Source organism: Dryobates pubescens, chromosome 5 (genome assembly GCF_014839835.1).
Source record: "Dryobates pubescens isolate bDryPub1 chromosome 5, bDryPub1.pri, whole genome shotgun sequence".
In the NCBI taxonomy this organism is placed as follows: Eukaryota; Metazoa; Chordata; class Aves; order Piciformes; family Picidae; genus Dryobates; species Dryobates pubescens.
In genome coordinates, this window is record NC_071616.1 from 2,049,825 (window position 1) to 2,077,653 (window position 27,829).

The 27,829-nt window shown below is 58.8% G+C and overlaps 1 protein-coding gene across 1 annotated transcript in view; it reads right to left on the reverse strand.

The window, feature by feature from the left end:
- The window catches only part of CD82 (CD82 molecule), a 37,919-nt gene that overhangs the window by 5,412 nt on the left and 4,678 nt on the right, over positions 1-27,829 (reverse strand). Inside the window, exons 2-5 of the mRNA XM_054162167.1 lie at positions 23,679-23,751; positions 17,398-17,522; positions 14,984-15,058; positions 3,838-3,948 (exon numbers count right to left, since the gene is read on the reverse strand). Coding sequence (XP_054018142.1) covers positions 3,838-3,948; positions 14,984-15,058; positions 17,398-17,522; positions 23,679-23,751 — 384 coding nt within the window. The remainder of the gene's footprint in view (positions 1-3,837; positions 3,949-14,983; positions 15,059-17,397; positions 17,523-23,678; positions 23,752-27,829) is intronic.

Sequence of the window (27,829 nt, forward strand, 5' to 3'; positions counted from 1 at the left end):
CCCCAGGGCTCTCACTCTCTCTTCCCAGGGGAGATGCTCAAGTGCCCTAAGCATCCTCCTGGCTCTCCCTTGGCCTCTCCCCAGCAGGTCTCTGTCTCTCTGGCACTGGGGAGCCCAGAGCTGGACACAGGATTGCAGCTGTGGTCTCAGCAGGGCAGAGCAGAGGGGGAGCAGAACCTCCCCAGCCCTGCTGGCCACACTTTTCTTGCTGCCCCCCAGGATGCCCTTGGCTCTCTTGGCCCCCAGGGCACATTGCTGTCCCATGCAGAACTTGCTGCCCCCCAGCACTCCAAGGTCTTCCTCCATGGAGCTGCTCTCCAGCAGGGCAGCCCCCAGCCTGTCCTGGGGCCTGCTGTTATTCCTCCCCAGATGCAGGACCCTGCACTTGGCCTTATGGAGCTCCATGAGGTTTGCCTGCCCCCAGCTCTCAGGCTGTGCAGACCTCACTGGATGGCAGCACAGCCTGGCAGGTGGCAGCCTCCCCTAACATAGCATCATAGAATCAGTCAGGGTTGGAAGGGACCACAAGGATCATCCAGTTCCAACCCCCCTGCCATGGGCAGGGACACCCCACACTAGATCAGCCTGGCCAGAGCCTCATCCATCCTGGGCTTAAACACCTCCAGGGACAGGGCCCCAACCACCTCCCTGGACAACCCATTCCAGGGCTTCACCACTCTCATGGGGAAGAACTTCCTCCTCCCCTCCAGCCTCAATCTCCCCACCTCCAGCTTCATTCCATTCCCCCTAGTCCTATTACTGCCTGAGATCCTGAGCAGTCCCTCCCCAGCCTTCTTGGAGCCCCCTTCAGATCCTGGAAGGCCACAATTAGGTCACCTGGGAGCCTTCTCTTCTCCAGACTGAACAGCCCCAACTCCTTCAGTCTGTGCTCACAGCAGAGGTGCTCCAGCCCTCTGCTCATCCTCCTGGCCATCCTCTGACCCTGTGTTGCCATCCCCAGGCAAAGGCCTCTCAACAGCATTCCGAGCTCCTCTCCCACTCCTGACCCCACTTCCATTAGGCTGAAACCCTACAAACCTCTTTCCCTCTTGGAGCTGCACCCTGGGGCCGTGCCCAGGCACGAAGCAGGAGCTCCTCATGCTCTGCTTCCCACGGGCAAGGGAGCAGCAGGTCTCCACCGAGGGCCCCGGGGAGCCGCCACACGATGGCGTGCAGAGGCCAGCGAGCCTCGGCCGGCTGAGGAGGGCAGGAGCAAAACCTGCCAGCCCCAGCAACAGCCCTGCACTGCCACGGCAGAAAGCTGCAGCTGCTGCGGGGGAAAGTCCAGCACCGGCTGAGAGCTTCTGGAGGGGCTGGAAGGTGTCCAGAGCAGGGCCAGGAGGAGGAGCAGAGGGCTGGAGCTGCTCTGCTGTGAGCACAGACTGAGGGAGTTGGGGTTGTGCAGGCTGGAGAGGAGAAGGCTCCCAGGAGACCTCATTGTGGCCTTCCAGGATCTGCAGGGGGCTCCAGGAAAGCTGGGGAGGGACTTTTGAGGGTGTCAGGGAGGGATAGGACTGGGGGGGATGGAGCAAAACTAGAAGTGGGGAGATTGAGATTGGCTGTGAGGAAGAAGTTGTTCCCCAGGAGGGTGGTGAGAGCCTGGCACAGGCTGCCCAGGGAGGTGGTGGCAGCCTCCTGCCTGGAGGTGTTTGCAGCCAGGCTGGAGGTGGCTGTGAGCAAGCTGCTGTGGTGTGAGGTGTCCCTGCCCATGGCAGGGGGCTGGCACTGGCTGAGCCTTGGGGTCCCTTGCAGCCCAGGCAGCTCTGTGATTGTGTGCTCCTCTCCTGAGCATGGATGCCTGTGTTCACACAGTGGTGTGCCAACAGGGAAACAATCAAACCTGTGGGGGAGCTCTGGGGGAGATCCTTCCTCTGCTTGAAAGGAAATGGAATTTTCCACCCCAACCTAACAGCCATGAGAGAGCTGCAGAGAGCTTGAGACCCATGCTGGGATGAGCACCTGGTGCCCAAACAGGCCTTGAGGATCCAGCTCCTGGAAGGAGCTGCCCCTGCTTCACAGAGCTTTGGACTTTAACTCCCAGACAGCAACAGCCTTTAAATGTTAACTTTGGCAGAGGGAGAGGGGTTGGACACTGAGCACTTGACTTCCACTGGCCTTCTTCACCTAACACCTGCCTTCACCTCTGCAAAACCTCTTTCTTCTCTTGCTGCATAAAGAAAGGGCTCAAGGAGGATCCTTTCTCCACAGCAGGCTCAGGCTTCCCTTGCCTCCATTAGCAAAGAGATGCAGCTCCAGTGAGAGAGCATCCCAAGGGGGTCCTGGGCTGCATTCAGAGGAGTGTGGCCAGCAGAGCCAGGGAGGTTCTCCTCCCCCTCTGCTCTGCCCTGGGGAGACCTCACCTGGAATATTGCATCCAGCTCTGGGCTCCCCAGCTCAGGAGGGACAGGGATCTGCTGGAGAGAGTCCAAGGGAGGGCTCCAAGGATGCTGAAGGGACTGCAGCACTGCCTGGGGAGGAGAGGCTGAGAGCCCTGGGGCTGTTCAGTCTGGAGAGGAGAAGGCTGAGAGGGATCTGATCAATGTCTATCAATAGCTGAGGGCTGGGGGTCAGGAGGGAGGGGACAGGGACAGGCTCTGCTCAGCTGCACCCTGGGATAGGTCAAGGGGCAATGGATATCAACTCCAGCACAGGAGGTTCCAGCTCAACATGAGGAGGAACTTCTGCCCTGTGAGGCTCCCAGAGAGGTTGTGGAGTCTCCTTCTCTGGAGCCTTCCCAGCCCTGTCTGGATGTGTTCCTGTGTGACCTGTGCTAGACTTCTGCTCTGGCAGGGGGGTTGGAGTGGAAGATCTCCAGAGGTCCCTTCCAGTCCCTCCCATCCTGTGATCATCAATCATTCTCCCTCCAAGGAGAAGACCTGAAGAAGGTCTCCCCTGAGCCTCCTCTTCTCCAGGCTAAGCAACCCCAGCTCCCTCAGCCTCTCCTCCCAGGGCTGTGCTCCAGACCCCTCCCCAGCTTTCTTGCCCTTCTCTGGACACCTTCCAGCAGCTCAACCTCTTTCCTAACCTGTGGGGCCCAGAACTGGGCATGTTTAGGCAGGTAGTGGTGAACAGCAGCTGAACATGAGCCAGCAGTGTGCCCAGGGGGCCAAGAAGGCCAAGGGCATCCTGGCCTGCAGAAGGAACAGTGTGGCCAGCAGGAGCAGGGAGGTCATTGTGCCCTGTGCTCAGCACTGCTGAGGCCACACCTTGAGTCCTGTGTCCAGTTCTGGGCCCCTCAGTTTAAGAAGGACATTGAGAGACTTGAAGGTGTCCAGAGAAGGGCAACAAGGCTGGGGAGAGGCCTTGAGCACAGCCCTGGGAGGAGAGGCTGAGGGAGCTGGGGTTGCTTAGCCTGGAGAAGAGGAGGCTCAGGGGAGACCTCCTTGCTCTCTCCAACTCCCTGAAGGGAGGTTGTAGCCAGCTGGGGGTTGGTCTCTTCTCCCAGGCACCCAGCACCAGAACAAGAGGACACAGTCTCAAGCTGTGCCAGGGGAGGTTTAGGCTGGAGGTGAGGAGAAAGTTCTTCCCAGAGAGAGTTGTTAGCCATTGGGATGTGCTGCCCAGGGAGGTGGTGGAGTCCCCATCCCTGGAGGTGTTCAAGAGGGGATTGGATGTGGCACTTGGAGCCATGGTCTAGCCATGAGGTCTGTGGTGCCAGGCTGGCCTCGATGCTCCTCGAGGTCTCTCCCAGCCTGGGTGACACTGTGAGGCTGTGCTACCCCCAGGTCCCTCTCTGCCTGGCTGCTCTCAGCCACTCTGACCCCAGCCTGTGGTGCTGCCTGGGGCCCTTCCCCAGCTGCCTGTTGCTGTGGCTGTGTGCTCCCCCCTGGCACTCACCTGCTTCTGCACATAGTCCCACACCTCCTGCAAGTCCTTCTTCTGCCCCTCGGCCTTGGGGTCGTAGTCCTCAATCAGGTCCTGCACGACGCTGGCCAGCTCGTCCTTCAGCTGCCAAGGCAACAAGGCAGCAGCCTCAGGGTGCTGAGCCCTTGGAGGCTCTGCACAGAGAGGGCTGGGGAGACACTGCAACCAGCTGCCTAAGGAGGCTGGGGGTGCCCCTGCCCTGGAGGTGCTCAAGGCCAGGCTGGGCCGGTGGGAGGGGGCCCTGCCCACGGTGGGGGTTTGGAACCGGATGGCCTTGGAGGTCCCTTCCAACCCAAAGCATTCTGTGATTTCCTTTGGGGCTCAGGCAGTCAGCTCTGGTCACTTAATGAAAGGCAAGTTCAGGTGGTAGCAACAGCCCCAGCCCTGCAGGGAAGGCAAGGCAGCAGCTCTGCTCTGCAAAGCCACGGCCAGAGCACCGCTCTGTCCCAGGCAGCCCTTGCCCAGAGCAGGGAATGGCTACAAACCTGCTGGGGAAGAAGGGAACAGAGCTGAGCACACTTACCCTGGTGAGGCACAGGCTGGCCTCTGCTGCCTGCCCCAGAGGGGACAGGGGTGTGAGCTGCAGGACAAGGCTGTCTCAAGGACCCACAACTGCCTCCAGCCTTGCACTGCCAGCGAGGCTGCTGCAGGGCCTCAGCTGCTGCAGCTCACCTCTGCACCGAGGGAGGGAAGGAGTCACTCTGCTCCTGTACCCAGCTGGCTTTCTGACACACAGCTGGGGCAGAACCTCCATTCCTCACTCACCTGCCTGCCCCAGCCTCCTACAGCTGCTGCTCATGAGCTGCAACACCTCCTGTCCTCCTCCAACCAACCTCCTGGGCAGCAGGCTGGCCAGGGGGCCCTTCAGCCCCAGTCCCTAGCCAGAGAGATTTACACCACCCTTTGGGCTGCCTCCCTCACCTCCTGCCTTCCACCCTCCTCTTCTGAAGCCCTTCTCAGGCATGAGGACTGCTGTTCTTGCTGAGGACAGCCCCAGCTCACAAGAGCTTGGAGGGAAGTGTCATTAGACTGCTTGAGGGATGGGAGAGAGCTTCATCAGCCTCAGCACTGGGATGCTGCCAGCCCACATCTGTGGTGGAAGCAATCTTCTCCTTTCCTTCTACAAGCCCAGGGACAGGCAGCTGTGCCTGCTGTGGGAGAGAAGCTTCTCCTCAGCAGCAGCAGCAGCAGCAGCTTCTTCCAAGGAAAGCTGCAGCTCAGCCCCCTGGGATCAGCAGTGTCAGGCCAGACAGATGGGAGCTCCATGATCTTTCTTCTCACACTGCCTGGCTCTTCCCCTTTCAATTACTCTGCTTCCCCTTTTCCTTCCCTGTGAATCAAGGCAACCTGACCTGCTTCTCACTAATGAGATTGGCCTTGGCTGCTGCCATAAGCCTCATCAGTTACTGAGCCCCTGAGTTCCCACCCTCTCCCCTCCCACATGCTGCTGCTCCACAGGCAGAGGGAGATCTGGGGTGGTTGCCCTACCTGGGGCCCAGCTGGCCCCTTGGCTCTTTGGCCAGATGAAGCCTGGGGCCACTTCTGCATAAACCCCAGCAGTGACTTTGCTCTGCAGCCCAGGACCCCACCACAAGGACAGGCAGAGCCTGAACCAGATGTCCCTTGTGGCCAGCAGGCCCAGGGAGGGGATTCTGCCCATCTGCTCTGCTCTGCTCTGCTGAGACCCCACCTGCAGTGCTGGGGCAGCTCTGGAGTCCTCAGCACAGCACAACCAGGGCTGGAGTGGGGCCAGAGGAAGCCACAGCAGTGCTGGGAGGCCAGGCTGAGAGAGTTGGGGTTGTTCAGCCTGGAGAAGAGAAGGCTCCAGGGAGACCTTCTGGTGGCCTTGCAGTGCTTGGAGAGGCTGAGCAGAAAGCTGGGGACAGGCTTTTGAGCAGGGCCTGATGTGAGAGGACAAGGGGGGGTGGTTTGAACTGAAAGAGATTCAGACTGGGGAGAAGGAGGGAATCTTTCACAACAAGGGTGGTGGGACCCTGGCCCAGGCTGCCCAGAGATGTGGCAGAAGCCCCATGCCTGGCAGCACTGCAGGTCAGGCTGTTTGTGGCTCTGAGCAGCCTGCTCCAGCTGCAGATGTCCCTGCTGCCTGCAGGGATGTGGCACTAGCTGGCCTTGAAAGGTCCCTTCCCTTCCCACCCAAAGCACCCTGTGATTCCCATGTGCCCAAGCACAGCTGCAGAGGGGAGCTGCATCTCTGCTCTTCCTCCCCTCCTCCACAAGAGCAGACAAAGTCCTTCTAACAGCTCTGCTGCCAAAAAGGTCAACAGAAGCTGAGGTGGTGTTGGGTGTTTCAGAAAGCTCCTGGAGAAAGGAGGAAGATCAAACAAACTCCAGCAGCACAGCAGCCCTGGAGAGCACACACAGGCAGCTTGTCCATGGCCTGAAAGCAGCAGAGCAGCCCAAAGGAGGCTCCTGCAGCTGACCACCCTCCTGCACCTGCCAGAGGAAAGCAAGCCAGGAAGGCACAACCAGCCCTCTTCAGCAGCAGGCTGCCACCCTCCTCACCACCCTCACATCCATGCAAGGCTTCTCAGGACCTGGTGGAGCCCAGCTGCTCCCCAGCAAATGGCCACCCTCACCCTCTGGGCTCCTGCTGCTCCCCAGCCTGAGCCAGCCTGGCATCAGGAGACACAGAGCCATTCAAAGCCACAAACCAAGCCATGGACCACTGCCAGAAAAAGCAGCAGGACTTTGGCTTCCCTCCACATGAGCTGGGGGCAGCTGAACACCAGACACAAGAGCACAGCTCTTTGATTCCAGTCTTGAGCACTGGAGGCTTCTACCAGTCATGTGTCAGAGAAGCACAGAATGCTCCAGGCTGGAAGGGACCTCCAGAGCTCACCCAGCCCAACCTCCCTGCAGCCAGCAGGGACCTCCCCAACCACATCAGGCTGCCCAGGGCCCTGCCCAGCCTCACCTTGAATAGCTCCAGGGAAGGAGCCTCAACCACCTCCCTGGGCAGCCTGTGCCAGTGTTCCACCACCCTCATGGTGAAGAACTTCTTGATATCCAATCCCAATCTGCTCTTCTCCATTTTGAAGCCATTGTCCCTTGTCTTGTCCCTGCAGGCCTCTGCAAACAGCCTCTCTCCATCTGAAAGAAGCTTCAGGTCCTGGCAGGCTGCTCTTAGGTCTCCCCAGAGCCTTCTCCTCTCCAGGCTGAACACCCCCAGCTCCCTCAGCCTGGCCTCACAGCAGAGCTGCTCCAACCCCCTGAGCATTCCCATGGCCTCCTCTGGAGCCTCTCCATCAGCTCCAGGTCCTTGCTGTGCTGCTGGCTCCAGCCCTGCCCCCAGCACTGCAGGTGAGGTCTCCCCAGAGCAGAGCAGAGTGGCAGAATCACCTCTCTGGCTCTCTGGCAATGCTGCTTTGGATGCAGCCCAGGCTGCCCTTGGCCTTCTGTGCTGCAGTCTCACACTGCCTGCTCCTGGCCAGCTTCTCATCCCTCAGCACCCCCAAGTCCTTCTCCTCAGGGCTGCTTTCTATCCCCTCCTCCCCCAGCCTGTACTGACAGTGAGCACTGCTGCAGCCCAGGTGCAGAGCCCTCCCTTGCACTGTCCTGCTCCCCTCTCTGAGCTTCCCCCAGCATTTATTAGCATCCAGCCTACACATGAAACCAGGAGGAGGCTCTCATCCCCCCAGGCACTTCAGATCCTGGAACTAACTCCCCAGTGCCTGGCCTCAGGCAGAGGGCTGCAGGCCTCCTGCAGGTCTGCTTGCTGCAAACAGCAGCCAGCAAGCAGGACAGCTCCCTAGAACACTTCCCCTTGCTCAGGGCATCTAGAGGAAGCTGCAGAAAACTATGTGGGCTAGGCCCAGACAGACCTTTACCCTTCACAGACTGCTAGGGGCTGGAAGGGACCTCTGGAGATCACTGAGTCCAACCTCCCTGCCAAGGCAGGGTCACACAGGAACGCATCCAGGTGGGTTTGGAGTATCTCCAGAGATGGAGACTCCACCACCTCTCTGGGCAGCCCACTCCAGTGCTCCAGCACCTTGAAGTTCCTCTTCATGTTCAGGTGGAAGTTCCCATGTTCCAGTGTGTGGCTGTTACTCCTTGCCCTGGCACTGGGCACCAATGCAGGAAGCCTGGTGCCACCCTCCTGACACCCACCCTCTAAATGCTGAGGAGATCCCCCCTCAGGCTGCTCCTCTCCAGACCAGAAAGCCCCAAGTCCCTCAAGTCTTTCCCCCTCAGAGATCTGCCAGTCCTCTCATCATCCTGGCAGCCCTCTGCTGTCCCCTCTCCAGCAAGGCCCTGTCCCTCCTGAACTGGGGAGCCCAGAACTGGACACAGTACTCCAGATGAGGCCTCCCCAGAGCAGAGCAGAGGAGAACAACAACCTCCTCTAACCTGCTGGCCACACTCTTCTTGATGCACCCCAGGACACTCTTGGCCTTCTTGGCCACATTGCTGGCTCCTGGGCATCCTGTTGTCCACCAGGACTCCCTGGGTCCCTTTTCTCAGAGCTTGTGCCCAGGTGGGCAGCAACCTTCAGCTCCCAAAGCAGGCTGACACTGGTGACATCTCTGAGCTGTCAGCCCCAAAGCCAAACACCCAAACCCAACCCAAGCCACCACACAGCCTCAGCTGCCAACAGATGCAGGGAGATGGATTGCTGCATCAACATCTGCCCAGCACAACTGGGAAGTCCAACCTGAAGGGGCAATGCCCCTGGGAGTGGCACAGCCTTCCTGTCAGACCCTGCCTGCTGGCTCTGTCTCAGCTTACTTTCAGAGGTCAGGGGTGGGGAAGGAATTTGGCACTGCCAATTCAACAAAAAACCAGCAAGTGAAGCTGTTCAGTAGCTACTGAGGAGGAAAAAGGGCAGCTAGGGAGGAGCCCAACAACAATCCTGTCTCCTGCAGTGCAGGAAGACATCACTTCCAAGAAGTGGAGTGGCCTTGTGGCCATGAAGGCCAGTGGCATCCTGGGGTGGATTAGAAGGGCTGTGGTTAGTAGGCTGAGAGAAGTTCTCCTTCCACTCTACTCTGCCCTGGTCAGGCCACATCTGGAGTATTGTGTCCAGCTCTGGGCCCCTCAGGTCAAGAAGGACCTCAGGGAACTGCCTGAGAGAGTCCAGCCCTGAGGCACAAAGCTGCTGCAGGCAGTGCAACATCTCCCTGTGGGCACAGGCTGAGGGAGCTGGGGCTGGGAGCTGGGAGCAGAGGAGCCTGAGGGCTGCCCTCAGTGCTGGGGATAAAGCTGTGCAGGGCAGTGCTGGAGGACAGAGCCAGGCTCTGCTCAGGGATGGCCAAGGACAGCACAAGGGGCACTGGGGGCAAGGTGGAGCAATGGACACGAACTGGAACCCAGGAGGCTCCATCTGAAGATCAGGAGAAACTTCTTTGCTGTGAGGGTGCTGGAGCCTGGAGCAGGCTGCCCAGAGAGGCTGTGGAGTCTCCTGCTCTGGAGCCTTTGCAAAGCCAGCTGGCTGTGTTCCTGCTCTGGCAGGGGGCTTGGACTGGATGATCTCTGGAGGTGCCTCCCAGCCCCTAAGATTCTCTGAGTCTGTGATTCTCACCTTGCTGTGCCCTGGCTCTGAGCTCCCCTTTCCTCCGCTCTCATTCCCCCTTGTTTCCTGTCTAACCAAGTTCCTGAAGTCAGAAGGGAGTAGAGCCAAAGAGAACACAACAGACAGCTGGGGCTGGCTCCTGGGCAGTGCTCAGGGTGCTCTGCTGTGCTCAGAGCTGCCCCAGGCTGACTGCAGCAAGTGAAGCAGAGCAACCTGCAGGGCAGCACCGAAGCGCAGCCACACACCAGCCCGGGGGAGCTCTCAGCCAAGGCCTTGCCCAGGCTGCTTCTCTCAGTGCTCCTGGCAGGAATTTTGGAGCAGCCATGAACCAGAAGGGCTCTAGAAGAGCTTCCCCATAGGTTTTGTTCACTGAGGAATGAAGAGGAGCATTTGTTCAAGGCTGCCCTTCCACTACTCTGCTGGATCTCTGCAAGCGATGATCGCAGGCAGGCAGGCTCCCAGGTTCTGCAGAACCACCTCCAGCACTTTCCTTCCCTTCCCAGGGCTCTGCAGAACCACCTCCAGCACTTCCCTTCCCTTCCTAGACCTCTGCAGAACAACCTCCAGCACTTTCCTTCCCTTCCTAGACCTCTGCAGAACCACCTCCAGCACTTCCCTTCCCTTCCAGGGCTCTGCAGAACAACCTCCAGCACTTCCCTTCCCTTCCTAGACCTCTGCAGAACAACCTCCAGCACTTTCCTTCCCTTCCTAGACCTCTGCAGAACCACCTCCAGCACTTCCCTTCCCTTCCAGGGCTCTGCAGAACAACCTCCAGCACTTCCCTTCCCTTCCTAGACCTCTGCAGAACAACCTCCAGCACTTTCCTTCCCTTCCTAGACCTCTGCAGAACCACCTCCAGCACTTCCCTTCCCTTCCCAGGGCTCTGCAGAACCACCTCCAGCACTTCCCTTCCCTTCCAGGGCTCTGCAGAACAACCTCCAGCACTTTTATTCCCTTCCAGGGCTCTGCAGAACCACCTCCAGCACTTCCCTTCCCTTCCTAGACCTCTGCAGAACAACCTCCAGCACTTACCTTCCCTTCCTAGACCTCTGCAGAACAACCTCCAGCACTTCCCTTCCCTTCCTAGGCCTCTGCAGAACAACCTCCAGCACTTCCCTTCCCTTCCCAGGGCTCTGCAGAACAACCTCCAGCACTTCCCTTCCCTTCCCAGGGCTCTGCAGAACCACCTCCAGCACTTCCCTTCCCTTCCAGGGCTCTGCAGAACAACCTCCAGCACTTCCCTTCCCTTCCTAGACCTCTGCAGAACAACCTCCAGCACTTTCCTTCCCTTCCTAGACCTCTGCAGAACCACCTCCAGCACTTCCCTTCCCGTCCTAGACCTCTGCAGAACAACCTCCAGCACTTTCCTTCCCTTCCTAGACCTCTGCAGAACAACCTCCAGCACTTCCCTTCCCTTCCTAGACCTCTGCAGAACAACCTCCAGCACTTCCCTTCACTTCCCAGGGCTCTGCAGAACAACCTCCAGCACTTCCCTTCCCTTCCAGGGCTCTGCAGAACAACCTCCAGCACTTCCCTTCCCTTCCTAGACCTCTGCAGAACAACCTCCAGCACTTTTCTTCCCTTCCCAGGTTCTGCAGAACAACCTCCAGCACTTTTCTTCCCTTCCTAAGCCTCTGCAGAACAATCTCCAGCACTTTTCTTCCCTTCCAGGGCTCTGCAGAACAACCTCCAGCACCTCCCTTCCCTTCCTAGGCCTCTGCAGAACCACCTCCAGCACTTCCCTTCCTCTGCAGAACAACCTCCAGCACCTCCCTTCCCTTCCTAGGCCTCTGCAGAACAACCTCCAGCACTTTTCTTCCCTTCCCAGGTTCTGCAGAACAACCTCCAGCACTTTTCTTCCCTTCCTAAGCCTCTGCAGAACAATCTCCAGCACTTTTCTTCCCTTCCAGGGCTCTGCAGAACAACCTCCAGCACCTCCCTTCCCTTCCTAGGCCTCTGCAGAACCACCTCCAGCACTTCCCTTCCTCTGCAGAACAACCTCCAGCACTTCCCTTCCCTTCCTAGACCTCTGCAGAACTACCTCCAGCACTTCCCTTCCCTTCCCAGGGCTCTGCAGAACAACCTCCAGCACTTCCCTTCCCTTCCCAGGGCTCTGCAGAACCACCTCCAGCACTTCCCTTCCCTTCCTAGACCTCTGCAGAACCACCTCCAGCACTTCCCTTCCCTTCCTAAGCCTCTGCAGAACAACCTCCAGCACTTCCCTTCCCTTCCCAGGGCTCTGCAGAACCACCTCCAGCACTTCCCTTCCCTTCCTAGACCTCTGCAGAACCACCTCCAGCACTTCCCTTCCCAGGGCTCTGCAGAACAACCTCCAGCACTTCCCTTCCCTTCCTAAGCCTCTGCAGAACAACCTCCAGCACCTTTATCCCCTTCCAGGGCTCTGCAGAACAACCTCCAGCACTTCCCTTCCCTTCCCAGGGCTCTGCAGAACAACCTCCAGCACTTTTCTTCCCTTCCAGGGCTCTGCAGAACCACCTCCAGCACTTCCCTTCCCTTCCTAGACCTCTGCAGAACCACCTCCAGCACTTCCCTTCCCTTCCCAGGGCTCTGCAGAACAACCTCCAGCACTTCCCTTCCCTTCCTAGGCCTCTGCAGAACAACCTCCAACACTTCCCTTCCCTTCCAGGGCTCTGCAGAACAACCTCCAGCACTTTTCTTCCCTTCCAGGGCTCTGCAGAGCCACCTCCAGCACTTCCCTTCCCTTCCTAGACCTCTGCAGAACAACCTCCAGCACTTTCCTTCCCTTCCTAAGCCTCTGCAGAACAACCTCCAGCACTTTTCTTCCCTTCCAGGGCTCTGCAGAACAACCTCCAGCACTTCCCTTCCCTTCCTAAGCCTCTGCAGAACAACCTCCAGCACTTTTCTTCCCTTCCAGGGCTCTCCAGGACATCCTCCAACACTTTTATTCCCTTCCCAGTCTGACTGAGGTTCAGAGGAAGAGCTGCAGCTCCAAAGCTGCACTTCAGAAGAGCAGAGTGACAGCTGATGGAGCAAGAGCATGGGAGGTGTGGGATGCCCTGGTGTGAAGAAGCCCTGTTTCCCCATGCAGGGGCCTGCCCAGCCCCACACCTCCTCCTCTGCAGCAGTCAGAGCTGGTGGAGAATCAGCAGCTTGTTCCACGCTGTGGCTTTACTCACCAGCTACCCACGTTCTCATTTCCCCTTCAGCCAGCTCCTGAGGGCAAGCTGTGTTCACACCCCCCTTGGCAACCAACAGCTGCTCACAGTCACCACAACCACTTGTCCACAGCTCCTACCAGCTATGCTGGGGGCAGGCACCTCCAACTTCACTGCCAGGCCCCATCCACCTCCTCCTCCTCCATCTGCTTGCTGGGAGCACCCAGCAGGAGGGCTGGCTGAGGAGGAGCCAGCACAGCCATGCAGTGGGATATCTACACACTTACTGCAGAATTATCTGGCTTGGGAAAGCTCTCTAAGACCACCCAGCCCAACCATCAGCCCAGCCCCACCACAGCCAGCAAACCCTGTCCCCGAGTGCCACAGCCACACATTCCTTCAACAGCTCCAGGGATGGGGACTCCACCACCTCCCTGGGCAGCTTCTTCCCATCCCTGACCACTCCTGCAGCGAAGAACTTGCTCCTAATCTCCAACCTAACCCTCCCCTGGAATACTTTCAGGCCATTTCCTCTCATTCTATCACCTGATACTAGGGAGAAGAAACCAACCCTCTCCTGGCTCCAGCCAGAGGACAGGGTTACCTAGAACTGAGACCAGAAACCTGCAGACCAAGAGAGAAGGCAGCAGGAGCTGCAGGGTTATGCCTTGCTCCCCTCCCTGGTTAGCTGCCAAACAGCTGGAGAGCTGCCTGGGCACTGCCTCAACCACAGAACCCACAGCCAGGCTGCAAGGAACTTCAGTAGCTCAAAGGTTATCCTCTCTACACCACCAAGTGCATTGGACTTGCCCTGGGAAGCTGCATTCCTGACCAAGAGATCCACTTCAACACATTAAACCCCTTGGCTGTGAGTTCAGACTGTAGTGCAGGAGCTGCCAGACACTTGGGTTTGCTCTCAGGGTAAAGAGGAGACCTTTAAGGAGACCTAAGGAGAGCTTTACAGACAGATAGGGGACTGAGAGGCTAGAAGCAGACAACACAAGGAAGGTGGTCAGCCAGAAAAGCAACCACTCAGGCTGGGGATGCCTTGAGGCAGCTGATGGCAGCTCCATGCCCCAATAACAGTCTGCAGCAGGATCAAGAGGAGCTGTGGCCAAAAGCTTCCCAGCAATTTCCCACTACCCAAAAAATCATAGTGTCAGTCAGGGTTGGAAGGGACCACCAGGATCATCCAGTTCCAACCCCCCTGCCATGGGCAGGGACACCCCACACTAGATCAGGCTGCCCAGAGCCTCATCCAGCCTGGGCTTAAACACCTCCAGGGACAGGGCCCCAACCACCTCCCTGGACAACCCATTCCAGGGCTTCACCACTCTCATGGGGAAGAACTTCCTCCTCCCCTCCAGCCTGAATCTCCCCACCTCCAGCTTCATTCCATTCCCCTTAGTCCTATCACTACCTGAGATCCTGAGCAGTCCCTCCCCAGCCTTCTTGGAGCCCCCTGCAGATCCTGGAAGGCCACAATGAGGTCACCTGGGAGCCTTCTCCTCTCCAGCCTGAACAGCCCCAACTCCTTCAGTCTGTGCTCACAGGAGAGGTGCTCCAGCCCTCTGCTCATCCTCCTGGCCCTGCTCTGGACACCTTCCAGCCCCTCCAGATCCCTCTTGCAATAGGGGCTCCAGACCTGGAGGCAGTACTGCAGGTGGGGTCTCCCCAGAGCTGAGCAGAGGGGCAGAATCCCCTCCCTTGCCCTGCTGGCCACACTTCTCTTGCTGCAGCCCAGGCTCTGCTTGGCTTTCTGGGCTGCAAGTGCACACTGAGAGCTCCTGGTGAGCTTCTCCTCCCCCAGCACCCCCAAGGCTCTCTCCTCAGGGCTGCTTTCCAGCCAGTCCCTGCCCAGCCTGCATTTGTGCCTGGGATTGCCTCCACCCAGCTGCAGGACCCTGCCCTTGGTCTTGTTGAACCTCCTGAGGTTGGCTTGTGCCCAGCTCTGCAGCCTGTCCAGGTCCCTCTGGATGGATCCCTTCCCTCCAGCTGTCTGCTGCACCACACAGCTTGGTGCCATCAGCAACCCTGCTGAGGGTGCACTCAGTGCCACTGTCCCTGGCACCCACAGAGATGTTGAACAAGCCTGGTCCCAGGACTGCTCCCTGAGGGCCTCTGCTTGTCCCTGGCCTCCACTGGGACATGGACCCATGGACAGCCACTCTTTGGCCATCAAGCCAGTTCTGTAGCCATCTGGGTGGCCCACCCATCAAACCCATGTGGCACCAGCTTGAAGTCTGCATAGCAAACAGAGCTTCAGAAGCCTTGAGAAAGCAGCACTGCTGAGGTGGGCACCACAGCAGCACAGTGCCCAGCTGGGCTTGGGGCAGAGCACAGCAGGAGCCAGTGCTGCCTGCTCATGGTGCAGTGCAGGCTGGAAGAGAGGATTTGCAGCTCTGCCCCCCCTGCCCCCTCAGAGCCAGAGCAGGGAGAACCTGCTTACCGTTTGCTTCTGGAAGTAGATGACCAGGCCAGCAGCAACCTGAGTTATGAGGATTGTCAGCAGGCAGCTGATGTACTGCACAGAAACAAAGAAAAGCCCCAGGTGAGCACCCCTCAGCCTTTGCCAGCACCAGGCCTGGTAACCATTTCACCCACAGCAGGCAGGAGGCTGAGCCAGCAGCCTGCTCCAGCAGAGGAGCTCTGCTCTCAGCCATGCTCTCCTCAGTGAAAGGCTTCACAATGAGCATCTGCTTCAGACCACCACCCCCCACCCCCCCACCAGGAGGCCTCCCAAAGGGAGGTGGTTTACAAGCACCCCTGCCCTGTGTCATCCCAACTGGGACATCCTCTCCCCCCTCCAGCCCAACTCCCAGGCCACTCAGGCCTCTGTCTGTTGGACTCTGCCTGCTCCACACCTCCATGGCAAGCAAAATGGGAGTTTGCAACCCTGCTTTGGGGGGGTTGCTGCTCTTCTTTGTCAGTCACATTTCATGAAATGCTACTTCATCTGTTTCAGGAGCTCAACTGAAGACCCACCAAGCCATCTGCTTCGAAAGCAATTTGAGTTGGGGCTGGAAGGGACCTTCCAAGGCCATCCAGTCCACCCCCCCCTGCACTCAGCAGGGACATCCTCCACTAGGGCAGGCTGCTCAGACACCCCAGACAGCCTGGCCTGGGATGGTGCCAGGGATGGGGCTTCTAGCACCTCTCTGAGCAGCCTGGGCCAGGGGCTCCCCACCCTCACTGTAAAGTCCTCCCTTCTCTCCAGTCTGAATCTCCAAGCCACCAGCCCTTGTGCTGTCACACCAGGCCCTGCTCAAAAGTCTGTCCCCAGCTTTCTGATCATCCCCTCAAGCACTGAAAGGCCAGAGAGAGGTCTTCCTGGAGCCTTCTCCTCTCCAGGCTGCACAACCCCAACCCTCTCAGCCTGGCCTCACAGCAGAGGGCTTCCAGCCCTTGGATCACTGCTGTGGCCTCCTCTGGCCCCGCTCCAGCTCCAGGTCCTGGTCTGTGCTGTGCTGAGGACTCCAGAGCTGGACACAGCACACCTGAGATTACTTTTCAACAGTGGCAGCTGCCACCATGCCATCAAGGAACCTTCCTCATTCCAGGACACAGTGTGGCCACACTTGGTTGCCTGTCCAGATGTGCTGTGGAGGAGGAGTCCAAGCAGCTGTCTGAGGTGTACCAAGCTTGTGTCACCTTATCCACCACAGACAGAAACCCTCCTACAGCTGCAACCTTGGAAGAGGTCCTGCCAGAGGACATTCCCAGCTGAGTCTCTCTCAGCTCTTAGGCTTTTTACAGCAGCTGAAGTTTGCAGCACAGCAGGGCACTGACACCCTGCCTTTTCTCTCCCTGTGGCCTTAATGCTTGGCACTGTGCTCACAGGGATGGGAAGGACAACTGGGATGCTGGGGGTCACCAGGGACATTTGTCCTCTGCTGGTAGTCCTCAACCCACTGTTTGCAAAAAGCAATGGAGAGATCACAGGAGTCCAACCCCCTGGCAGAGCAGGAGCAGAGAACCCAGCACAGGTCACACAGGAACACATCCAGACAGGGCTGGGAGGGCTCCAGAGAAGGAGACTCCACAACCTCTCTGGGCAGCCTGCTCCAGGGCTCTGGGAGCCTCAAAGGGCAGAAGTTGAGCTGGAACCTCCTGTGCTGGAGTTGATATCCATTGCCCCTTGTCCTATCCCAGGGTGCAGCTGAGCAGAGCCTGTCCCTGTCCCCTCCCTCCTGACCCCCAGCCCTCAGCTATTGATAGGCATTGATCAGATCCCCTCTCAGCCTTCTCCTCTGCAGACTGAACAGCCCCAGGGCTCTCAGCCTCTCCTCCCCAGGCAGTGCTGCAGTCCCTTCAGCATCCTTGGAGCCTCCCTTGGACTCTCTCCAGCAGATCCCTGTCCCTCCTGAGCTGGGCAGCCCAGAGCTGGATGCAATATTCCAGGTGAGGTCTCCCCAGGGCAGAGCAGAGGGGGAGGAGAACCTCCCTGGCTCTGCTGGCCACACTCCTCTGAATGCAGCCCAGGACCCCCTTGGCCTTCTTGGCCCCCAGGGCACATTGCTGCCCCATGCAGAGCTTGCTGCCCCCCAGCACTCCCAGGTCCTTCTCCAGGGGGCTGCTCTCCAGCCTGCCCTGCTGCAGTTTATTCTTCCTGCCCAGATGAAGGTCTCTGCACTTCTCCCTTCTCATCCCACAGAGCTGTCAGCTCATCACCAGCTGAGGAACCTCTGCCACAGCCCTGTGGACCGCTGGAGAACTTCATGTGTGCACACTGAGCGAGGACTGCATCCAAGCTGACCTACCAGCAGCAGCAGCTGCATTGGCCCCCAGGAGGCCTGAGCCCCAGGGGCTTGGCAGGAGGAGTGCTGAGGGCTGGGTGTGGAGGCACAGGAAGGGTTCTCTCACCAGGCCCAAGAGACAGCGGATCTCCTTGACGGCTCCCAGGCAGCCCAGGAACCCCATCAGCATGGTGACTAGCCCAACTCCAATGAGGATGCTGGCACCAGTCTTCAGGTTAGGAGATGACATCTCTGGGGGGAGCAAGAGGGGCAAACACAATCAGCTGCTGGCAAAAAACCTACATCTGCCACCCACCCAGAGAGCTGCCTCCAGGTGGGCTCACAACCCTCTGCAGGCTTCCACGCAGGGACTGCCCAGGGCCAGGGGAACAGGGGGGCAGCAGGGCAGGGGGAACAGGGGGCAGCAGGGCAGGGGGAACAGGGAGGCAGCAGGGGCAGGGGGATCAGGGGGGCAGCAGGGCAGGGGGAACAGGGAGGCAGCAGGGCAGGGGGAACAGGGGGGCAGCAGGGCAGGGGGAACAGGGGGGCAGCAGGGCAGGGGGAACAGGGGGGCAGCAGGGCAGGGGGAACAGGCAGGCAGCAGGGGCAGGGGAAACAGGCAGGCAGCAGGGGCAGGGGAAACAGGGAGGCAGCAGGGCAGGGGGAACAGGCAGGCAGCAGGGGCAAGAGGGAGGCAGCAGGGCAGGGGGAACAGGCAGGCAGCAGGGCAGGGGGAACAGGGGGGCAGCAGGGCAGGGGGAACAGGCAGGCAGCAGGGGCAAGAGGGAGGCAGCAGGGGCAGGGAGAACAGGGAGGCAGCAGGGCAGGGGGAACAGGCAGGCAGCAGGGCAGGGGGAACAGGGGGGCAGCAGGGCAGGGGGAACAGGGGGGCAGCAGGGGCAGGGGGAACAGGGAGGCAGCAGGGCAGGGGGAACAGGGAGGCAGCAGGGCAGGGGGAACAGGGGGGCAGCAGGGCAGGGGGAACAGGGGGGCAGCAGGGCAGGGGGAACAGGGGGGCAGCAGGGCAGGGGGAACAGGGAGGCAGCAGGGCAGGGGGAACAGGGGGGCAGCAGGGCAGGGGGAACAGGGGGGCAGCAGGGCAGGGGGAACAGGGAGGCAGCAGGGCAGGGGGAACAGGCAGGCAGCAGGGGCAGGGGGAACAGGGAGGCAGCAGGGCAGGGGGAACAGGGGGGCAGCAGGGCAGGGGGAACAGAGAGGCAGCAGGGGCAGGGGGAACAGGGAGGCAGCAGGGCAGGGGGAACAGGCAGGCAGCAGGGCAGGGGGAACAGGGAGGCAGCAGGGCAGGGGGAACAGGGGGGCAGCAGGGCAAGGGGAACAGGGGGGCAGCAGGGCAGGGGGAACAGGCAGGCAGCAGGGCAGGGGGAACAGGGGGGCAGCAGGGCAGGGGGAACAGGGAGGCAGCAGGGCAGGGGGAACAGGGAGGCAGCAGGGGCAGGGGGAACAGGCAGGCAGCAGGGACAGGGGAAACAGGGAGGCAGCAGGGCAGGGGGAATAGGGGGGCAGCAGGGCAGGGGGACAGGGAGGCAGCAGGGCAGGGGGAACAGGGAGGCAGCAGGGACAGGGGAAACAGGGAGGCAGCAGGGACAGGGGAAACAGGCAGGCAGCAGGGCAGGGGGAACAGGGAGGCAGCAGGGCAGGGGGAACAGGCAGGCAGCAGGGACAGGGGGAACAGGGAGGCAGCAGGGACAGGGGGAACAGGGAGGCAGCAGGGCAGGGGGAACAGGGAGGCAGCAGGGCAGGGGGAACAGGCAGGCAGCAGGGCAGGGGGAACAGGGAGGCAGCAGGGACAGGGGGAACAGGGAGGCAGCAGGGGCAAGAGGGAGGCAGCAGGGGCAGGGGGAACAGGGAGGCAGCAGGGCAGGGGGAACAGGCAGGCAGCAGGGGCAAGAGGGAGGCAGCAGGGCAGGGGGAACAGGCAGGCAGCAGGGGCAGCTTCTAGGTGTCTTCTGATGAAGGGAGACTTTCAAAACCAACCTGCAGGTCTCAGTTATCTCAAAGCCTGGGAGAATCAAGGTTACCCCAAACTGATGAACTTTGGATGAAATGAAGCTTTGCTCAGTGTATTTTTACCCCCCTCATGCATGTGCTCTGAGGAGGGAGTGAAGTTTGTCACTCCACAGCTACTGCTTATCTGCTTCAATTCCCTTATCTTCAGGGCAACTTTTTCATGTCCTCAATCCCTTTTTCACAGACTCACAGAATGGTTTGGCTTGGAAAGGACCTCTAAAGGTCACTTAGCCCAAGCCCCTCTGCAGTAAAGCAGGGCCATCCCCCACTAGATCAGGCTGCCCAGAGCCCTGTTGAGCCTTTTGGTTTGACCTCCTGCTTTAACACACTGTTCCTGGCTCCAGCCTTTCTGTTTTCACTCACCCACTTGCAGTCAGCAGTGGGACACACAACAGCCCATGGAATGAAACACGATGCAAGGGCTGAGCAGAGGGTATGTGGCAGGTTGCTCAGTGTGGAAGGGCTCTGTGTGACCCCCTCCAAAGAGATGCTCTTCCAGAACCAGAACAGAGCTCATGCCCAAGTGAGCTCCTTTTCCATGTCCTCCCAGCCATTCCCTGCTGTTGTGTCCCTGCTCCTCAATGCTCAGCCAAGTGTAGGTAGCATTGCTTCAGCCATGCTTGTGCCCTCAGCCCTCTCCCCTCAACACTGAGTGCTGCAAGCAACAGGAGGAACAAGCTCTTACACTTGGGCTGGACACAGGCCTGGTTCACAGAACCAAACAGGCTGGAAAAGACCTCAGAGATCATCAAGTCCAAGCTGTCACCCAGCACCTCCTGACAACTAAACCATGGCTCCAAGTGCCACATCCAGTCCCCTCTTGAACACCTCCAGGGATGGGGACTCCACCACCTCCCAGGGCAGCACATCCCAAGGGCCAATCTCTCTGTGAAGAATTTCTTCCTCACCTCCAGCCTAAAGCTCCCCTGGCACAGCTTGAGACTGTGTCCTCTTGTTGCTGGCTACAACCTCCCTTCAGGGAGTTGGAGAGAGCAAGAAGGTCTCCCCTGAGCCTCCTCTTCTCCAGGCTAAGCAACCCCAGCTCCCTCAGCCTCTCCTCCCAGGGCTGTGCTCCAGACCCCTCCCCAGCTTTGTTGCCCTTCTTTGGGCACCTTCAAGCCTCTGATTCTGTGATTCTGTGAAGTGTCTCAATGTCCTTCTTAAACTGAGGAGCCCAGAACTGGACACAGGACTCACTTGCAGAGTAAGATTGAAGGGGAGCAAGGGTTGCAGTATAGAAGGTGTGGAGATACTGTGTCTAGAAACAGCAGTCAGACAGGTCATTCATACTCAAGAGAGGGTCTTCAGCCTGCAGGGTGTAGGCCACTTCTGGGTGTGCAGTGATCAATGGAAGTCCTGTTCCTAGAGCTCCATCCACTTTGCTGGACAGAAGTGCCAGGAGGAAAGCTTCCCCTTGAGCTCCTCCTCAAATAGGTTAAGAGGGAGTAACCAAATCCAGCTCAATATTGCCCTCACCCCCCTCTGGCACCTGCTTGTATGTCACCAGATCCCCAGATTCTCCCCAGAACATGTGACCAGAGGGAGAAGATCAACTCTTAAAGCATGAGGCACAGCTGTCTGCCACAGGGCACTCCAGACTTGATTCATTTCCAGGCCAGCCTCTCCCTGACTGGACAAGCAACAGAAATCAGGTCACTGCTCTTCCTCCTCCCCAGCCCTGGACATCTCACTGTGCAGGATCCTGCTCCTCCTCCTCCCCAGCCCTGGCACTCTCACTGTGCAGGATCCTGCTGCTCTTCCTCCCCAGCCCTGGCACTCTGACTGTGCAGGATCCTGCTGCTCTTCCTCCTCCCCAGCCCTGGCACTCTCACTGTGCAGGATCCTGCTGCTCTTCCTCCCCAGCCCTGGCACTCTGACTGTGCAGGATCCTGCTGCTCTTCCTCCCCAGCCCTGGCACTCTGACTGTGCAGGATCCTGCTGCTCTTCCTCCTCCCCAGCCCTGGCACTCTCACTGTGCAGGATCCTGCTGCTCCTCCTCCTCCCCAGCCCTGGCACTCTGACTGTGCAGGATCCTGCTGCTCTTCCTCCCCAGCCCTGGCACTCTCACGGTGCAGGATCCTGCTGCTCTTCCTCCCCAGCCCTGGCACTCTCACTGTGCAGGATCCTGCTGCTCTTCCTCCCCAGCCCTGGCACTCTCACTGTGCAGGATCCTGCTGCTCTTCCTCCCCAGTCCTGGCACTCTTGCAGTGCAGCTTATGTGCTGATGTGGCAAAGCCTCTACTGAAGGATCAACCTTCTTGGAGTGGCCTTCACAAGACCACACTGCTCCCTCCCCCAGAACCTCCTTGGCCACCATCAGCACCATCCAAGTGCCCAGGTGGCAGCCCCTCTGCAGCTGCCTAGGCAGCTTCTCGCTGAAAGGAGGAGAAAGGTCCTTCCAACCCAAAAGGCCTTCAGAGAAGTGCCAGTGGGACAGAGCCGTGCCAGTGGAGGCTCTGGTGGCCAGAAGCCTTGTGCTGTGAGAGCTGTGGCTGTTTCCCTCTGTGCTGGGCAGGTGGCCAAGCCAGCACAAGAGACTCCTTTGGCAGTGGCCGTGCCCTGCTGCGCCGAGCTCCCTCCCCGGAGCCTGGGTCACTGAAGCAGAGGGAAAGAGGGGCAAGGCCTGGGAAAGGAAGTGAGGGGGCAGGGAGAAAGAGCTGATGCTGGAAATCTCCAGGAAGGAAGCTAGATCCTGAAATGCTCCACTAGCAGAGCTTGCTGGGTGAAACGGGAAGCAGCAGAGCCGAGCTGGGGGACCCGCTTCCTCCCCAGCTGGCAGTGCCACCCCCCCTCGGCTGCTTGCACTCAGCACACCTCAGACCAGGAAGGCTGCTGCCAGGAGCCAGGCCCTGCTAAGCCTCTGCTTTGGCTGCCCCTATTGAAACTGTTCCTGCTGGAGCCCTCACTTTGGCACCCAACCTCCCTGGGGGTGCTCTTTGTGTCCTCCCAGCACCGAGCAGAGCAGATGCTGCAGCACAGCCAACCCAGCCAGCAGCACCAGCTGTGGGGATGGTGCTAGGAAGCTGTCATCTCCACCCAGCACCTTCCAAGGCCAGGCCAAAGCCAGGGCTGCTCCCCAGCAGATCACTTCCCAGCCTGTCTTGGTGCAGTTTCTTCTTCCTCCCCAGGTGCAGCACTCTGCTCTCATCCTTGTTGACCCTCATGAGGTTCCTCTGTGCCCAGCTCCCAGCCTGTCCAAGTCTCACTGGATGGCCTCACAGCCCTCAGGTGTCTCAGCACAACTGTATTGGGGGCTTTCAGCCACGATGGTGTTGAAGAAGCTGTTGTGGAAGCACAGCATGCAGTGAAAACAGGATGAAATCCCAGGCCCTGTGTGTGGGGTGAAGCATTTGGGTTGCTGGGTGAAGAGGCAGTGGCCTCAGGTCTGACCCCAGTGCTGCAATCCCCCAAGAGGAGGAGGAGGAGGAATGCCCTGCTTCTAGGGCTGCTCCTTCTCACCCTCTCCCTAAGGTCTCATCTTTCCTACCTTGTGGGAGGGTCAGGCTGTGCCTAGAACATCTTCCACAGATCTTGAACAGGAAGGGGTAGAATGTAAATAAATCCCCACTGGGTGACTGGGACAAGTTCTAAACAGCCCCATGGGGCAGACTACTCCCAAAGCTGGGCTGCAGAGTCTAACTTTCAGCTTCCTCACTCTGGTAGACACTAAGTGGTGCTTTCTGCTCAGCTTTGCTGACCTTGGCTGTGCTCTTTGTTGTGGCTGAGTATCTTAACAAGCAACTCTGTGTTCTTTCTCTCCCCCGCCATGCACAGGAAGGTAGGGAGCAGGGAGGGGGAAGCTGTTGCAGGCTCCCCTGGCTTTGTCCAGGAGGGTTCTTGTGCTGTTTGCCAACTGCAAACACCTCTAAACACCTGTAAATATTGCCTCAGTTCTGCACATATCCACTGCCTTCCATTGTGGAGGGCAGGTTTGCTTCCAGCTGAGCTGCTCTGGCCATTCAGTGCTGGGGGGCAATTTTCAACCCACCACACCATGTTAGGTGGGGGTTGGTCTCTCCTCCCAGGCAGCCAGCACCAGAACAAGAGGACACAGTCTCAAGCTGTGCCAGGGGAAGTTTAGGCTGGAGGGGAGGAGAAAGTTCTTCCCAGACAGAGAGATTGGCCCTTGGGATGTGCTGCCCAGGGAGGTGGTGGAGTCCCCATCCCTGGAGGTGCTCAAGAGGGGATTGGATGCGGCACTTGGAGCCATGGTTTGGTTGTCAGGAGGTGCTGGGTGACAGCTTGGACTTGATGATCTCTGAGGTCCTATCCAACCTTACTGATTCTATGACTCTTGTGTCAGAGGCCATGCCTGGAGGCACTGCCATGGGCTCCAGCCCAGCCAAGCTCAGCTCAGAGGAAGGAGGCAGGAGGCCTTACGCAGGATCGCGATGAAACTGGTTTTGTCGGCCAGCACCCATATTCCAAGGCCCAGGATCACAGCACCCAGGATCTGCAAGGGCAAGGACAAAACACACAGAGCTGATTTTCAGGCAAATGAAAAGGTGGCAGTCACCCCTTCCCCAAGCTCCAAGGCAGCCATTCTTCTGCTGGTCCCACCCGCCTCCCCCCATGCCACTCCTCCCAGCGTAAACAGGATTAGGCTGACTCCAGGGGAAAGAAAAGTGCCTCAGCCAGCTGGGGCACAGGAGCCCCAGGTTCTGCTTGGCAGCCCTTCAAACAGGATTTTAGGAGCCTGCCACGGTGTTGCATAGGTCAAAAGTGGTCCAAACAGCCTGAGGAAGAGGTGCCCCGCTGCTGTCAGCGGCGCAAGGTAAGGGCAGTGCCCCTGCGAGGAGCCGAGGCAGGACAAACACACCCAGCACGTGATTGGTAAAGACTCTTTTGTTTTGAGCACAGAAATCCCTGACCCCGTGGAAGCAGGCTGGGAGCCAGCTGCCAAAGGATTAGATCTCTGGCAGCTGGAGCCTTCCCAGGGAGGAAATCTTCAGCTTTGAAGGCTCTGCGAGAGCCTCGACCCACACAAGGGCCAAGCCCAGGCTGTGAAAGAAAGCAAAGAGATTGCTTTGCCCCTTCCAAAGCCAAGCTTGGGCCTTTTGGCTTGGCCACTGGCTTTAAGCCAGAACCACCCCCCCCCCCCAACCCAGCACATCTCAGCACCAAGAGAGAGCCAAGTGTTATGCAACAGCAGCCACAGCCTCTGCCTCACTCACCACACTCTGATCTAGGGCAAGGATTAGCAGAGCAATGAGGACCTGGCTGAACCCAGACACTGAACCGAGAAGGGGAGAGCTTTTTTTCACCTCATTTTGAAGGGGGAAACAAAATAAGGCTGAAAAAAACCCCCCACCCCACAGTGAGCATGCTCTTTCTTTGGCTTCCAGGCATCACCAGGTTTTATGGCAGCCTGTGAGGTGTGTGAATGAAGGTGAGGCCATGGAATCATGGAATCACAGCATTGCCAGGGCTGGAAGGGACCTCCAGGATCCTCCAGGTCCAACCCCTCTGCCGTGGGCAGGGACACCTCACACTACAGCAGGTTGCTCACAGCCACATCCAGCCTGGCCTGCAAACACCTCCAGGGATGGGGATGGTGCATGGCAGCACCAACAGACTCCTAATCAAGTGACTGTGTGGTGAGAACCTCTGAGTCTGCAGAGGTTGATAAGAAGCTGAATCTCGTGCCAACTAAAACAGCAGAGGCTGGAAACCACTTGTTGTGCACAGATCTGAGGGAGATTTGACCAAAGAAACAAGGGAAGGACAAGGAGATGCTTTCAGGAGATAGGAGCTGCCAGCAGGAGGTCTTGCACCAGCAGGGTTCCAAGGGAGGGTGAAGGGAAGCATGAAGCAAAGCAGGGGCTGGGATTCTGTGCTTCCTCAAAGAAGGGGTCAGAAAAGGGGTCAGAGTGGCTGAGAGCTGCCAAACAGAGAGGGACCTGGGGGTGCTGATTGACAGCTGCCTAAACATGAGCCAGCAGTGTGCCCAGGGGGCCAAGAGGGCCAAGGGCATCCTGGCCTGTATTAGGAACAGTGTGGCCAGCAGGAGCAGGGAGGTCATTGTGCCCCTGGACTCTGCATTGGTTAGGCCACACCTTGAGTCCTGTGTCCAGTTCTGGGCCCCTCAGTTTAAGAAGGACATTGAGAGACTTGAAGGTGTCCAGAGAAGGGCAACAAGGCTGGGGAGAGGCCTTGAGCACAGCCCTGGGAGGAGAGGCTGAGGGAACTGGGGTTGCTTAGCCTGGAGAAGAGGAGGCTCAGGGCTGGCCTCATTGCCCTCTACAACTACCTGAAAGGTGAGTCGTTCGCCATTGGAATGTGCTGCCCAGGGAGGCGGTGGAATCACCGTCCCTGGAGGTGTTCAAGAGGAGATTGGATGTGGCGCTTGGTGCCATGGTCTAGTCATGAGGTCTGTGGAGACAGGTTGGACTCGATGATCCTTAGGGTCTCTTCCAACCTTAGTATACTGTGATACTGTGATTGTAGACAGGAGGGGGTTGGTCTCTTCTCCCAGGCACCCAGCACCAGAACAAGAGGACACAGTCTCAAGCTGTGCCAGGGGAGGTTTAGACTCGAGGTGAGGAGAAAGTTCTTCACCAAGCGAGTCGTTCGTCATTGGGATGTGCTGCCCAGGGAGGTGGTGGAGTCCCCGTCCCTGGAGGTGTTCAGGAGGGGATTGGATGTGGCACTTGGTGCCATGGGCTAGTTGTGAGGTCTGTGGTGACAGGTTGGACTGGATGATCCTTGGGGTCTCTTCCAACCTTTGTGAGACTGTGAATGCCTGAGGCAGGAGCACAATGCCAAGGCACCACCTGAAGCAGGCTGGCAGAGGGGGTTGTAGGGACAGGCACTGGCTCCACACTGTGAAAGTTTGCTCTGTGCTTCAGCTCCTCACAAAGAAGCTTTTCTGAGCAAAGATAAAACAGCAGCCTGAAATAAGCTGCTTGCAAGCTCTCCTGCCTTGGCAGAGAGGGCACAGTCCAGAGTTAGCTCTGGGAAACGGGATTAGAAAGTCACCAAGAGAGTTCTCATCCCTGCAGAGCACTGACTCAGCTGCAGAAAGCAAGGAGCTGCTGCAGCCCAGGGGCAAAACAGCCAAGGTGGCTTCATCAAAACCAATGTGACCAGCAGGACAAGGGAAGAGATTCTGCCCCTCTGTGCTGAGCCCCCTCCTGCAGCACTGCCTCCAGTTTTGGTGCCCCCAGCATAGGAGGGACCTGGAGCTGCTGGAGCAAGTGCCAGAGGAGGCCACAAAGATGATCAGGGGGCTGGAGAACCACCCCTGGGGTCACAGGCTGGGAGAGTTGGGGCTGTTCAGCCTGCAGAAGAGAAGGCTCCAGGTAGACCTTAGAGCAGCCTGCCAGGACCTGAAGAGGGCCACAGAAAAGGTGGGGAGGGACTTTAGACAAGGGCTGGGAGTGACAGGATGAGAGGGAATGGGTTGAAGCTTGAGGAGGGCAGATTGAGACTGGAGATCAGAATTCCTTTTCAGTGAGGGTGGGGAGACTCTGGCACAGGCTGCCCAGGGAGGCTGTGGCTGGCCCCTCCCTGGAGGTATCACAGTCTCACAGAATCACCAAGGCTGGAAGAGACCTCGAGGATCATCCAGTCCAACCTGGCACCACAGACCTCATGGCTAGACCATGGCACCAAGTGCCACATCCAATCCCCTCTTGAACACCTCCAGGGATGGGGACTCCACCACCCCCCTGGGCAGCACATCCCAAGGGGCAACAACTCTCTCGGTGAAGAACTTCCTCCTCTCCTCCAGCCTAAACCTCCCCTGGCACAGCTTGAGACTGTGTCCTCTTGTTCTGGTGCTGGTTGCCTGGGAGAAGAGACCAACCCCCTCCTGGCTACAACCTCCCTTCAGGGAGTTGGAGAGAGCAATGAGGTCTCCCCTGAGCCTCCTCTTCTCCAGGCTAAGCAACCCCAGCTCCCTCAGCCTCTCCTCACAGGGCTGTGCTCAAGGCCTCTCCCCAGCCTTGTTGCCCTTCTCTGGACACCTTCAAGTCTCTCAATGTCCTTCTTAAACTGAGGGCCCAGAACTGGACACAGGACTCAAGGTATGGCCTGACCAGTGCTGAGCACAGGGCACAATGACCTCCCTGCTCCTGCTGGCCACACTCTTCCTGATGCAGGCCAGGATGCCCTTGGCCTTCTTGAACACCTGGGCACACTGCTGGCTCATGTTCAGCTGCTGTCAATCAGCACCCCCAGGTCCCTCTCTGTTTGGCAGCTCTCAGCCACTCTGCCCCCAGCCTGTAGCTCTGCCTGGGGTTGCTGTGGCCAAAGTGCAGCCCCTGGCACTTGGACTTGTTGAATGCCATCCTGTTGGCCTCTGCCCATCTGCCCAGCCTGGCAAGGTCCCTCTGCAGAGCTCTCCTACCCTCTAACAGCTCAACTCCTGCCCCCAGCTTGCTGTCAGCTGCACATTCGCTGATGCTGGACTCCATCCCCTCTTCCAGATCATCAATCAAGATATTGAACAGGCTGGGGCCCAGCACTGATCCCTGGGGCACACCACTGGTGCCTGGCTGCCAGCTGGCTGTGGCACCATTCACCACCAC